Source organism: Ornithorhynchus anatinus, chromosome 8 (genome assembly GCF_004115215.2).
Source record: "Ornithorhynchus anatinus isolate Pmale09 chromosome 8, mOrnAna1.pri.v4, whole genome shotgun sequence".
Lineage (NCBI taxonomy): Eukaryota > Metazoa > Chordata > Mammalia > Monotremata > Ornithorhynchidae > Ornithorhynchus > Ornithorhynchus anatinus.
Window position 1 is genome coordinate 63,999,662 of NC_041735.1, and position 13,930 is coordinate 64,013,591.

A 13,930-nucleotide genomic window follows, 5' to 3' on the forward strand; every position below is an offset into this window, starting at 1 on the left:
CCCAGCTCTTAGAACAGTGGTCGGCACATAGTGAGCGCTTTACAAATACTATTATAATAATATTGATGACATACTTACAATCTGTAGTAATAAGTAGGAGTGTGTAATAGCAATAATAGTAACAGTGAGAGTACAGAAGTAGGAATAGTAATAGAAGAAGTAATAGTAGTAATAGAAATATTTATTTAGAATCTACTGGATGCACTGTCCTAAGTACCAAGTTCTGAGCACTGTACTGAGCGCTTAGGAATAACAAAACAGCACCATAGCCTCTACCCACAAAGAGCTTGCGACCTAATGGAAGAAAGAGACATAAACCTCATTAGAAAAAGACTTATCACAACTGGACTTTGGAATAAACACGAAAATGGATGTTCCAGCAGGCTCCATGATTAAGCAAAAAAGATAAATGTATATCTTGGGCTTCACCCACAGCTAAGCACAGAAGGAAAATAATCCTCTTGGCATGGAAAGCAACTATCGAGTGACTTCCTGAGGAATCCCAAAGACATTCAAACTCTATGTAGAAACTGAGTTCATAAACCGACAGCCCAAGGGAGAGGGACTTCAAAAGCCGATCGCTTATTGATCCAAGTTTACTGACAGTTATGATGAGAAAGTAGCAGATATGAACATGGGATTGGCTTCCTATTACTAAAATTTGCAGGCAAGAGAAGTAAGGAATGGATTAATGCCTGCCTGAAAATAATGTGTTTTAGGAAATTCAACTGCAAAAAAAGTTACAATCCCAAGCAGCTGTTTAACCATTTGTTGTTCATCCTAAATTGTAGCCTCAGTCAGTCAGTCATTCAGTCAATCATATTTATTGAGCACTTATTGTGTGCAGAGCACTGTACTAAGCATTTGGGAGAATATGATATAATAATATGAGACACATTCCCTGCACACAATGAGTTTATAGTCTACAATCTACTGTCTAGTAACTAGCCTCCCTAGCTACAACCTCAGCATTTTTTAAGAGCATTTGTTAAATGCTTACTGTAACACTATAAGTGCCAGGCACTATACTAAGCTCTGGGCTAGAGATAAGACAATCGGGTTGGACAAAGTTCATAAACCACATGGGATTCACAGTCTTAATTACCATTTTACAAATATGGTAACTGAAACACAGGTAAGGGACATTTCCAAGAGCACACAGCAGACAAGTGGTGGAACTAGGATTAGAACTCAGGGCTTCAGACTCCCAGGCCCGTGCTCTTTCCAATAGGCCATGTTCCTTCCTTTTTGCTCCAACTGCACACTTCTGTGTGCACAACCATCCACAGCAGTTCTGTATATAACTTACACATCCTATTATTCAACAATTAACTCATCTACATATCCCCTTTTACTTCTTCCTACTGTCAGTTATTTTAATGTCAGCTCCCTTGCTGGATTTGAAGTTCCTTGAGGGCAGATCATATCAACTGTACTCTCCCTTGCATTTATTATAGTGTACTCTGTACACAGTAGCACTTTCAATAAATGCTATTGATTCAGTGTTTGACTGATTCAGACATATCCAACACAAAATACACTCTCAGACTGTGCAAAAAAAAGAAATATCACTTAATCTCCCTTTTGGCCTCAGAGTAGTCTGTGAGCTCCTTGTGGATAGAAAAGGAGACGGTAATCTCCTTGTGTTGGATATGTTGACACTGTAATCTACCACATAAGACAGCCCTGGTACCCAATTTATCCTTACTCCTTCAAATGTCACCCTTTTCTACATTCAGCAGAATCACCAAATATATGACAACAGGAATTTATTAGACATTTCCAAGTGTCAAAAACCAGAGATTAACTTTGCTAAATTAGAACATTTTATGTGCCCCAGGTAGGCTGGAGTAAGAGGAAAGTGAGAACCTAAGTAAATCTAATTTTACAAAGAGTAATGGGTTTTGTATCAGGATCCTTCATCTATAAGAAGTGAAATGAAAATATTATTTCTCTTTTTTCTCTGTTGTTAAGTCTCCCAAACACTTAATAGAGTGTTTTATACACAGTGCTCAATAAAGATCACTGACTGATTGATTTGACTTGATTCTTAGGAACTAAAGCAGTTCTAGGGAAAGATGAATCCAGAATATGATTATACTATATTCTGCCTCAACAGGGACAGTGGTTGCCTTTCTACTTGTTTGGTTTTGCTGTCTGTCTCCCCCTTTTAGACTGTGAGCCTGTTGTTGGGCAGCAATTGTCTCTGTTGCCAAATTGTACATTCCAAGTGCTTAGTAGAGTACTCTGTGCACAGTAAGTGCTCAATAAATACGATTGAATGAATTAATGCTTCCTTGTCAGGGTTTGCGTTTACCATTATATTATATTGTATAGCATAGTGGCTAGAGCACGGGCCTGGGAGTGAGAAGATCATAAATAATAAATAAATAACAATAAATAATAGCAGTATTTGTTAAGTGCTTACTAAGTGCCAAAAACTGTTCTAAGCTCTGGAGGCAATACAAGGTAATCAGGTTGACCCCCATGGGGCTCACGGTCTTCATCCCCAACCCAGTGACTGAGGCACAAAGAAGTGAAGTGACTTATCAAAGTCACACAGCAGACAAGTGGCAGAGCGGAATTAGAACCCATGATCTCTGGGTCCCAAGCCCGGGCTCTTGCCACTAAGCCATGCTGCTTCCCCTAGAAAAATAAAATAAATCCGCACCGCCCCAACCTCCTCTCCTTCTCAGCCCACAAGTGGGATGCAGAGATACCCAAAATACACAAAAATAACATAACACAAAGATAATACAAAAAAGGTTCTAATTACCGATGCTAATCCCTGCCCCTCATCTCTGGGTCTCTTGTTGATTCTGTGATTAATAATAATGATGCCATTTGTTAAGCATTTACTACGTGCCAAGCACTCTTCTAAGCACTGGGGCAGATACAAGGTTATCAGGTTGACCCACATAGGGCTCACAGTCTTAGTCCCCATTTTATAGATGAGATAACTGAAGAGCAGAGAAGTGAAGTGGCTTGCCCAAGGTCACACAGCTGACAAGTGGCAGAGCCGGGAATCAAACCCACGACCTCTGACTCCCAATCAGGTACTCTTTCTACTAAGCCATACTCCTTCTCATGGATTCTAATCCCAGTCTGCTGGGTGACCTTGGGCAAGTCATTTCACTTCTCTGTGCCTCAGTTCCCTCACCTGTAAAATGGGGATTGAGACTGTGAGCCCCACGTGGTACAGGGATTGTATCCAACCTGATTTGCTTGGATCTACCCCAGAGCTTAATACAGTGCCTGGCACATAGTAATAGCTTAACAAATACCTTAATAATAATAATTATTATTACTATTACTCTAGGACTTGTATATTGTAGTCTACCATAATGCACTCTTTCAAGACTTCTGTACACAGTAAGCTCTCAGAAAATACGAATGAATATTGAAAAATGAGGGGAACAATATTGAAAAACATCAAATAAAATGCAGTTTTTCTAAAAGCAAACATTATATTCCTTTTAGTGCCAATAAAGGACATTATAAATCCTAGCTTCCTGAGAGTCTTTCCACTTAATTTATTTAATTATGGGATCCTAGCTGAGGATATAGAGGAATTGAGGATGACAAGTCAAGTGCAGCACAATGACCTCTGACCTTAAACTGTACATTTCAGAGGTAATGGAGGAGTTCTGAGTGGCCATGGACCACAACTAGAGGGGCAATAAAGTCTCATGAATTTAAATTAATTTTGGCAAATTGTTTCTAATATCACCTCATGGGTATCATAGGATTCCTCCTGGCCTGAAACTTTTTACTTCCAAATAGATCCAATGAAGAGTGCTTTACACAAAATAATTTGGAATGTGAAGGACCTAAACTTTCAGTGAATTGGACTCTAGAAAAGATTTTTAATCCAGTAGCTGGTGTAGTCAATAGCATCTCTCCATAGATTTGCAGCTGCATTTTCAGTATATGTACATTTTAATAGAAGAACTAAAGGTGGCTGATTCAGTGAATGATTTTAGCATTTGACTGACTTCTAAAGTGCCAGGAAAAAATATCCATTTCAAAGCTCATGGCAAACAAACCACGTGCACCTTTAACTTTACCTGGTTATTATTTTGTTCCCTTTACTTATTTAATAATAATAATAATAATGTTGGTATTTGTTAAGCGCTTACTATGTGCCGAGCACTGTTCTAAGCGCTGGGGTAGACATAGGGGAATCAGGTTGTCCCACGTGGGGCTCACAGTCTTAATCCCCATTTTACAGATGAGGGAACTGAGGCACGGAGAAGTTAAGTGACTTGCCCATAGTCACACAGCCGACAAGTGGCAGAGCTGGGATTCGAACTCATGAGTCCTGACTCCAAAGCCCGTGCTCTTTCCACTGAGCCACGTATTTCTTTGTGGAGTTAGGGAACCCTCCTTTCCGAGCCACTCACACTAGTTGTCTGGATTTCTGAGCAATCTGGTCTCTGAAGAGTGGGAGTTTGTGAGCTAGAGAGAGAAGCAGTGTGCCTAGTGAAAAGACCCTGGGAATGAGAGGATCTGAATTTTAATTCTGGCTCCACCATCTATCTGCTGTATGCCCTTGGGTTCCCCTCTCAGGGTCGCACCTGGAGAGTTTCCAGTTCTCTATCAGTCTCGACTATGGGAGGGAGAGTCAAGCAGAGGCATTTCCATTCCTAGCTTGGGCAGTGGCTAGCAAGTGGCAGGCAATCTGCTCTAAGTCAAAACTCACCTACTCTGGGCAGCAGTGACAAGGGAAAGAGTCAAGGGTGGAGACTAAAGTTTACCGTGCGGAAGGCGGCAATGGTAAACCATTTCCATATTTTTACCAAGGAAACTCTGGATCCACTACCAGAATGATTGCAGATGAAGAACAGGGTATTCTGGGAAAGATGTGTCCATGGTGTAGCTATGGGTCGGAAACGACATAAGACGAGACCAGAGTAACTCAGATCCAAATGCATATGTAACACAGTTAGGAGCTCAAATAGGGGAGATGAGAGCGTCAATCAGGGAAGGCCTCTTGGAGAAGATGTGATTTTCGTAGGGCTTTGAAGGTGGGGAGAGGGGTGGCCTGTCAGATATGAAGGGGTAAGTAGTAATAATGATATTTATTGAGAACTCACTGGGTTCAATGCTCCAAGAGCTTGGAGAGCTGTAACATAAGCACGGATATGTTCACCACCAAGAAGGAGCATACGGCAGAATTCCTTCCAACGCCACAGGTTACCTGTCAAACCTTGGGAGATTCTACACCCGATTCAGTCCTTTCTATTTACAATTCCCTTTCTCCTTCTCATGTAGTGTAGTAAACCGGTGAGCATTCATTCATTCAATCGCATTTACTGAGTGCTGACTGTGTGCAAAGTACTGTACTAAGCACTTGGTAGAGTACAATACAACAATAATGAGACACATCCCCTGCCCACAATGAGCTTACAGTCTGGGGGGGTGGGGAGGGGTGGGGGACAGACATTAATGTAAATAAATAAATTACAGACATGTATCTAAGTGCTGGGGATCAGAGGGGGGAATGAATAAAGGGAGCAAGTCAGAGCAATGCAGAAGGGAATGGGAGAAGAGGAAAGGAGGGCTTGGTCAAGGAAGGCCTCTTAGAGGAGATGTGCCTTCAATAAGGTTTTGAAGGGGGCAGTTGGAGCCCTGTTTGCTCATTTAATCAGTCAGTGCTATTTACTCAGTGCTATTTATTCAGTACAACCGTATGAGACCTTGGCCAAGTTACTTCACTTCTCTGTGCCTCAGTTACCTCATCCATAAAATGGGGATCGACACTGTGAGCCCCACATGGGTCAGGGACTGGGTCCAGCCCGATTTGCTTGGATCCACCTCAGAGCCTATTACAGTGCCTGGCACATAGAGCTTAACACATAGTATTATTATCATCTAAACTTGCTTTCCATTCTTTAGTCACATCTTTGCACCTGATGGACGAGACCGTAGTTGCTATTCACGTCTTTCCCACCTCTCTGGCTCTTGCTTCGTTTCTTTCAGGTCAAAGTTTGGTTTCAGAACCGGCGGATGAAATGGAAGAGAGTGAAGGGAGGGCAGCAGGGGGCAGCCGCCCGGGAAAAAGAACTGGTCAACGTGAAAAAAGGCACTCTGCTCCCCTCCGAGCTCTCCGGGATCGGAGCCACCAGCCTCCAGCACACAGGGGACTCGCTAGCCAACGAAGACAGCCACGACAGCGATCACAGCTCGGAGCATGCACACTTATGATACACACAAAGACAGGCCTCCCTTCCCACCTCCCCCATCCCCGGCTCCGTTCTCAGGAAAGAAACCTTCCCGATGAGCCCCGTGATCCAAGAGAGATGACTCTGGCCTCCACTTGTTAGGGTCATGGTTCCCCTTCTGGTTCCTCGGCGTCGTTTTCCTTGATTTTCAGAGGGTTTACAAAACAAGTGCCACTTCTTACAAGTGCCTACGGAGTCCCCGTACAGAAGATGGACTCGCTTTGAACATTCCAGTTTTTGGGGTCATGTTTATGACAGTGGGCAGGTAATTGTTTGCTTTCGCTTGCACTGAAAATTTTAATTGCTATCAGGAGCAAAACCTGAGACTTTTCATCCTGAACAACCGCAGGGCCAGAAATCACTGGTTAGTGGATAAGAAATGTATTTTAACTCTGTATATATTTACCTTATGGCATTTTCCTGTTTTCACTAATTTTTAGCAATGCATTCATATTAGCTGACGGCAATAGACTTACATGATGACAATCGGCTTCTTGTGTTTTTATTGTTTGTTTTGTTGTCCCAGAGATATTCGGCACAGGCTAATTTCTGTTCGAATAGAGAACAATCCAGTAGTCTGACAGGACATGTCCTCGTACCACAGACAAAACAAATCTTATGTTGCATTTACTATCGACTGCTGCTAATAGGGTGTTATAAACCTTCCCTAGCTCTTCATTTTTCTTATTTTATAGCTGCCAAAAAAAATTTTTTAGGATCATAGGACAGTCAGTGAGCTTGCAGAAGGACTTTTTGTGATGCCCATCTCTGGATTGATTAGAAAAAAAGAATAAATATTGCTACAGTGTCATGGTTGTGGATGTTGGTAAACCAAGGCATCAGCAAGAGGAAGTGTTTTCCTAGAAGCAAGTTGCAAATCCAAGAGAGCTCCTGGTGTTATAGAAACCGGAACTATGAAGGAGATTCTGAATGGTCTCGGGTGTAAGTTCAGCAAAGATATTATTATTCCATTTGTTGTGTGTACATACAGAACACCAAAACATTTACACAAAACATGATTGTACCTTGTAAAAATGTTAAATAAATGATCCTTTGTAAATATCTCTAGTCTCACTTCTGTGATTTCAGAGGAAATGCTAAAATGCCTTTATTAAATCTAGAGCCACGTAACAGTCCATCTGGCTTTTGTCAGTGATGAGGTCTCTTTCAAATTTGGCAGCTTTCTATCTTAGATAAATCTTCAATCGATCAATCAATCGATCAGAAGTACCTACTGAGCACTCTATGTGTGCAGAGCTTTGGACTAAAAGTTTGGGAAGAGGGCAATAAAATGACAAGATATAATTCCTGCCTTCAAGGAATTTGTAGTTAAAATTACCATCAAGCAGTCAATCAAATATATTGATTGAGTACTTACTTTGTGCAGAGCACTATATTATGTTCTTGGGAGAGTACAGTGTAACAGAGTTGAAAGACGTTCCCTGCTCACACCTTTTATCTTCATCAATATGGGAAACTTTCTGCCGTGGTTTTTGGCCAAGAATAATGAAAACACATTGCACTATCTCTCCGAGATGAGAGACAAAATCTAAACTATGTGTACCTTGTCTAGTGCGAAACCATCAATAACTATTGGAAGTAACAGTGACTAAGGCAAATTATTTGAAACAGCCACTGAGGACATAAAATTACTAGGAAGCAACCATTCAGTCTGAGAAAACGTGATAATCTGAATGAGGATAAGGTGAGCTGTGCAATGAGGTTCTGAATTCTAGGAAGCTTTTGATCATGAAAATCTAGAGGTCAGGGACTTGCGAGTGGTAACTCTGTTTTATTTGCCCCAGATCCCAGTACACTGCTCTGCACACAGTAGGTACTCAATATATTGTATAGCATATAGCTCTGTATCCTGTTTGGCAGAATACCACCAGCAAAATAAGAATTTAATAATAATGTTGGTATTTGTTAAGCGCTTACTATGTGCAGAACACTGTTCTAAGCGCTGGGGTAGATACAGGGTAATCAGGTTGTCCCACATGTGGCTCACAGTTAATCCCCATTTTACAGATGAGGTAAATGAGGCACAGAGAAGTTAAGTGACTTGCCCACAGTCATACAGCTGACAAGTGGCAGAGCCGGGAGTCGAATCCATGACCTCTGACTCCGAAGCCCAGGCTCTTTCCACTGAGCCATGCTGCTTCCCCGGGGGATAACCTGACACGAATGAGATTGAAGTATTCCGTACATCAACTTTGGGGGTAGAGTAATCATTAAATGGCAGTAAAATAATCAGAGAATTAATTAAAGGTCTTATCTCAATTTGTATACCCCCCCCAAAATACCAATTACAAAAATGAATTTGCAATTCCCAAAATATTGGGTAAAAATTCCATTTTCTTTAAGGATAACATGTCATATAAACTAATCCTAATCATGGTATATTAGAGAGAAATAAATATCTGCACTATGACTTGGCTTTGGAAGAGATTTTGAGTCATCATCTTAGAATTCGCATGTCAGGAAAGTAGGATAATAAGGTTTACATAAGCATTACAATTAGGTTACGTCCAATTAGCAGGTCAGGTTGGCAGTGAATATCAAATAGGGGCAAATTTGGGCTCTGACATTATGTAAAATTTTCAACCATGACTTGAATGATGGAGCTCCTTATGGACAGAGAATGCGGTCTGTTTACCGTACCATTGTACTCTCTCAAGTGCTTAGTACAGTGCTTTGCACACAGTAAGCTCTCAATAAATACAACTGACTGACTGACTAGAATAAACTCACTGAATCTCCTCGGTACACTTACAAGACTGGGATGATCACTGGAAAAAAAAAGAGTTTACAGCCCCCAAACACCCTTGATGAGGTGGAGAAACGGAAGCTACGACAGAGTAAAACGGATGCGAACAAGTTCAGGCCACGCCCTAAAGGAGGAATTTCCAGCCCTGCAAGATCAAGAAGTGTGGCATCATGGCTGAGTCTGAATAAAGGAAGTTCCTTCTAACCACGTGTCCATTCATATTTATTGAGGGCTTACTATGTGCAGAGCACTGTACTAAGCGCTTGGAATGTACAAATAGGTAACAAATAGAGACAGTCCCTGCCCTTTGACGGGCTGCGCTATCAGAAGGAATGGGTGTGTGAGGGTCTAGCATGCAGTGACTACCACCCCAAAGTTTTCCTTACCAAGGGATTCTAAAAGGTCACAAGTCCAGCACTCTAAGAAAACAAACCGGGCTTCAGATCTGCTGACTCCTCTGCCGATCCGAGAAGAGAGTCAGATAAATGATTAAAGTTTGAAAAATAGATCCCGATGGGAGACCCTGAAGCAATTGGAATATGTTTGAATTGGAACCTGCAGCATCGGGAGTTTCACTTAGACTTTAGGAAGCACATCTTGACTAGACAGAGGGATACTTACTAACAAAAGTGGAAAGCTGTCGGGGATGGATTGAGCACCATCCTGCTGAGAGGAAGCCTGGACTCAAGTGAGCAGTTGCTAAGCTGTAAAACTATCTGAACACGTATACTAATTTTTACTGTGCTCTGACTAGCACTTAGTTCAGTGATCTGCACATAATGTGTACCCAATATAAGAAGCAGCATGCCTCAGTGGCTAGAGCAGGGGAATGAGAATCAGAGGACCTGGGTTCTAACCCTGGCTCCGTCCCTTATCTGGTGTTTGACCTTGAGCAAGTCACTGAATTTCTCTGCACCTCAGTTACCTTATCTGTAAAACGGGGAATAAGACTGAGAGTCCCTTATGTGACATGGATTGGGTCCAATCTGATTAACTTGTATCTACTTCAGTGCTTAATAAATTGTCTGGCACATAGTAAGTGTTTAACAAATACCATTGAAAAAAGCACAAACTACCCAGTGTGTAGTTCAGTGCTCTGAACTCAGTAAGTACTTAATACATACTGTTACTCCTCCTCCTAACTAGATTATGAATCCCAAGTGGGACAGGGTCTGTGTTGACCCAGGCAGTGATTGACAGGTAGTAAGCCCTTAAAAAAAAATACCATTTGCTATATTGTGCTCTTCCAAGTGCTTAATGCAGTGTTCTTCACCTAGTAAGGTCTCAATAAATACAAGTGATTGATTTAAAAAAAAACACCCAAAACATATTCTCTCCCAATGTGTAGTTCAGTGCTCTGCACTCAGTAGGTACTTAATCAATGCTATTACCCCTCCTACTTAGACAACGAGCCCCATGTAGGACAGGGACTGTATTCATTCAATCATATATCATTCAATCTTATTCAGTGAACGTTTACTGTGTGAACTAAATTCTTGTTTTGCTGTCTGTCTCCCCCTTCTAGACTGTGAGCCTGTTGTTGGGTAGGGATTGTCTCTATCTGTTGCCGAATTGTAATTTCCTAGGTGAGTACAGTGCTCTGCATAGAGTAAGCGCTCAATAAATCTGATTGAATGAATGAATAAAAGCTTGGAAAGTACAATTCGGCAACAAATAGAGGCAATCCTTACCCAACAATGGGCTCACAGTCTAGTCTAGTCACAGTCTAGAAGGGGGACATGGCAGTTCCTGGCACATAGTAAGTGCCTAACAAATACCACAGTTATTATTATGATTGATTGAATAGCTGTAATTGTAATAATAATAATTCTGGCATTTAATAATGATGATATTTGTTAAGTGCTTACTGTATGCCACGTACTGTTCTAAGAGCTGGGGTAGATATAAGGTAATCAGGTTGTCCCACGTGCGCCTCAGTCTTAATCCCCATTTTACGGATGAGGTAACTGAGTCACAGATCAGTTAAGAGACTTGCCCAAGGTCACATAGCAGACAAGTGACAGAGCTGGGATTAGAACCCCTGACCTCTGACTCCCAAGCATGTGCTCTTTCTACTAAGCCATACGGCTTCTCATTGTTGTCTTTTTTTAATGGTATTTGTTAATCACTTACTATGTGTCAGGCACTGTTCTAAGTGGTCGGGTAGGTACAAGAAAATCAGCTTGGACAGAGTCCCTGTCCCACATAGGGCTCACAGTCTTAATCCTATTTTACAGACAAGGGAGCTGAGACAGAGAGTAGTGAAGTGACTTGCCTAAGGTCACTCAGCAGGCAAGTGGCAGAGCTGGGATTAGAACCCAGGTCCTTCTGATTCCCAGGCCTGTGGTCTATCCACTGGGCCACGCTGCTTCTCTGTAGCAGGGACTCTTAGGAGTGAGACCAAGCTCTCGGAGTGGAAGGCGAATGAACATTTGGGCCCATTCCTTTACCCTCCCTGCTGTCAAGGAGGTAGAGAGAAGGAGGCTGCTGATCTTTTCACCAGGTGTAGAGCTGGGGCTGGGTACGGATATCCTGATACCTTAGAGAAAAAGCGTGATCTAGTGTATAGAACACGGTCCTGGGAGTCAGGGGACCTTGGTCCTAATCCCTCCTCCACCATTTGACTGCTCTGTGTCCTTAGAAAGGCACTTCACTTCTCTGTGCCTCAGTGACCTCATCTGTAAAATAGAGATTAATTCTGTGAGCCCCCTATGGGACAGGGACTGACTGTGTCCTACCCGACTATCTTCTATCTACCCCAGAGCTTAGTATTGTGTCTGTCACGTAGTAAGTCCTTAAGGCATGCCATTATTATTAATGATAATAGCTATTATTTGTAATAATAATGTAAAGTTGGGCATCTTAGCACTGCATGAAAGGTCTTTTAAATGAAATGAATGGCATCTGCTTTCCTCTCTCCTCTCCTATAGAATTCATTCTCTCAGCACCCTCTAGAGCATAAGCTCTTTGTGGGCAGGGAACACGTCTACCAATTCTGTTATATTGTACTCACTCAAACGCTTAGTACAGTGCTCTGTACAGAAGAAGCACTCAATGAATAGCATTGATAGATTGTTCTCATCCCAGTGTTTAGTAGAGTGCTCTGCCCCCAGTAAGTGCTCAATGAATATCACAGATTGATTTTAAAATTTATGTGTTTCCAGAGGCAATCGATCTTATTTACTGAGCACTTACCATGTGCAGAGCACTGTACTAAGTGCTTGAGAGAGTGCAATATAACAGAGCTGGTAAACATGTTCCCTACCCACAACGAGCTTTCAGTCTAGAGGGGGGAGATAGACACTAATATAAATAAATGAATTATGGATTTGTATGTAAACGCTGTGGGGCTGATGGAGGGGTGAATAAAGGATATGAACCCGAGTGTACAGGTGACCCAGAAGGGAGTGGGGAAAAAAGGAAATGAGGGCTTGGCCGGGAAGACTTCTTGGAAAAGATGTATTTATAATGATGCTTTGAAAATGGGCAGCGCGATCATCCGTCAGACGTGAAGAAGGAAGGAGTTCCAGGCAAGAGACCGGATGTGGGTGAGAAGTCAGTGGTGAGATAAGAATTTAGGTGGTGAGATTAGAATTTAGGTGGTGAGATTAGAATTTAGTCCACAATTTGCCTCAAGAAAAATCTGAATAGCAGACTGGAGTGTTGGTTCCCTAGGCTGACATCCCAAAATACATGAATTCTTCTCCTTTGGTCTACCCCTTTTATGCCCTCCTGTCTCCTGTAATGCCATTCTCTGGGAATAGAGGATAAGTAATAATAGCGACACTAAATCTGGAGCTTTTGTTAGATGCTTACTACGTGCCAAGCACGGTCCAAAGCAACAGAGTAGATAATTGTCACATTTGTTAAGTGCTTGCTATGTGCCAAGTACTTTATTAAGTGCTGGGGTAGATACCAGATACTCAGGTTGGACACAATCCATGTCCCACATGGGGCTCACAGTCTTAATCCCTGCTTTACAGATGAGGCATCTGAGGCACAGAGAAGTGAAGTGACTTGCCTAAAATCACACAGCAGATAATTTTGTGATTCCCGGGCCCTTGCATTTTTCACTAGGCCACATTTCTTCCCTAGATCAATTTGGACACAATCCCTGGACCACGTGGGACTCACAGTCTGAGTAACTCCTCCTTCTCTGACTCACTTCTTATCAGGGAAGTATTGTTTTCTGTAAACAGGTTGAGACCACTGGTAGGGTGATTTTTCTCAGCTGCTTTTAGAAAATACAAAATCTGCTCTGCAATTTTGACTTATTCCAAACATGGCCCTAGTGGATTCCTTCCTACTTTCTATTTTTGTTTGGGGTTGAGAATATTTGTTCATGTTCACCTAAGAATGGGATTTCTTCCTTCATTCATTCAATTGTATTTATTGAGCGCTGTGTGCAGAACACTGTACTAAGCGCTTGAGAGAGTACAATACAACAATAAACAGGGACATTCCCCGCCCACAAAGAAGAGCTTACAATCTAGAAGGGAGATAATAATAATAATAATGATAATAATAATAATGATTATGCTAATATTTGCTGGGCACTAACTCTGTGATAATCACCGTGCGTGGGTAGATTCAAGATATTCAGATCAGACATAGACTAAGGGGGAGGAAGAACAAATATCTCAACCCCATTTTACAGAAGATGAAACTGAAGCACAGAGAAGTCAAGTTAACTTCTCCAAGAACACGCTAGAGGCAAGTGGAGGAGCCGGGATTGTATCCCAAGTTTCCTGACTCCTAATCCTACACTCTCCCAAGTGCTTAGTGTAGTGCTCTGCACATAGTAAGTGATTGATAAATACCACTGATTGATTGATTGATTGATTTCCAGGAGGCCAAGTCGCTTCCCTCATATTTTATCTGAGGGTGCTCTTTCGATTACAAAAACTTTAGTGTGGCAGGATTGGCAATCGGTTATGGC

General features: G+C 41.9%; 1 protein-coding gene across 1 annotated transcript in view; it reads left to right on the forward strand.

Annotated features, from left to right (window-relative positions):
- The window catches only part of MEOX2 (mesenchyme homeobox 2), an 85,990-nt gene extending 78,704 nt beyond the window's left edge, over window positions 1-7,286 (forward strand). The window contains exon 4 of the mRNA XM_029070063.2: window positions 5,983-7,286. Coding sequence (XP_028925896.1) covers window positions 5,983-6,207 — 225 coding nt within the window. The 3' untranslated portion in view covers window positions 6,208-7,286. The remainder of the gene's footprint in view (window positions 1-5,982) is intronic.
- Window positions 7,287-13,930: the final 6,644 nt, after the last annotated feature.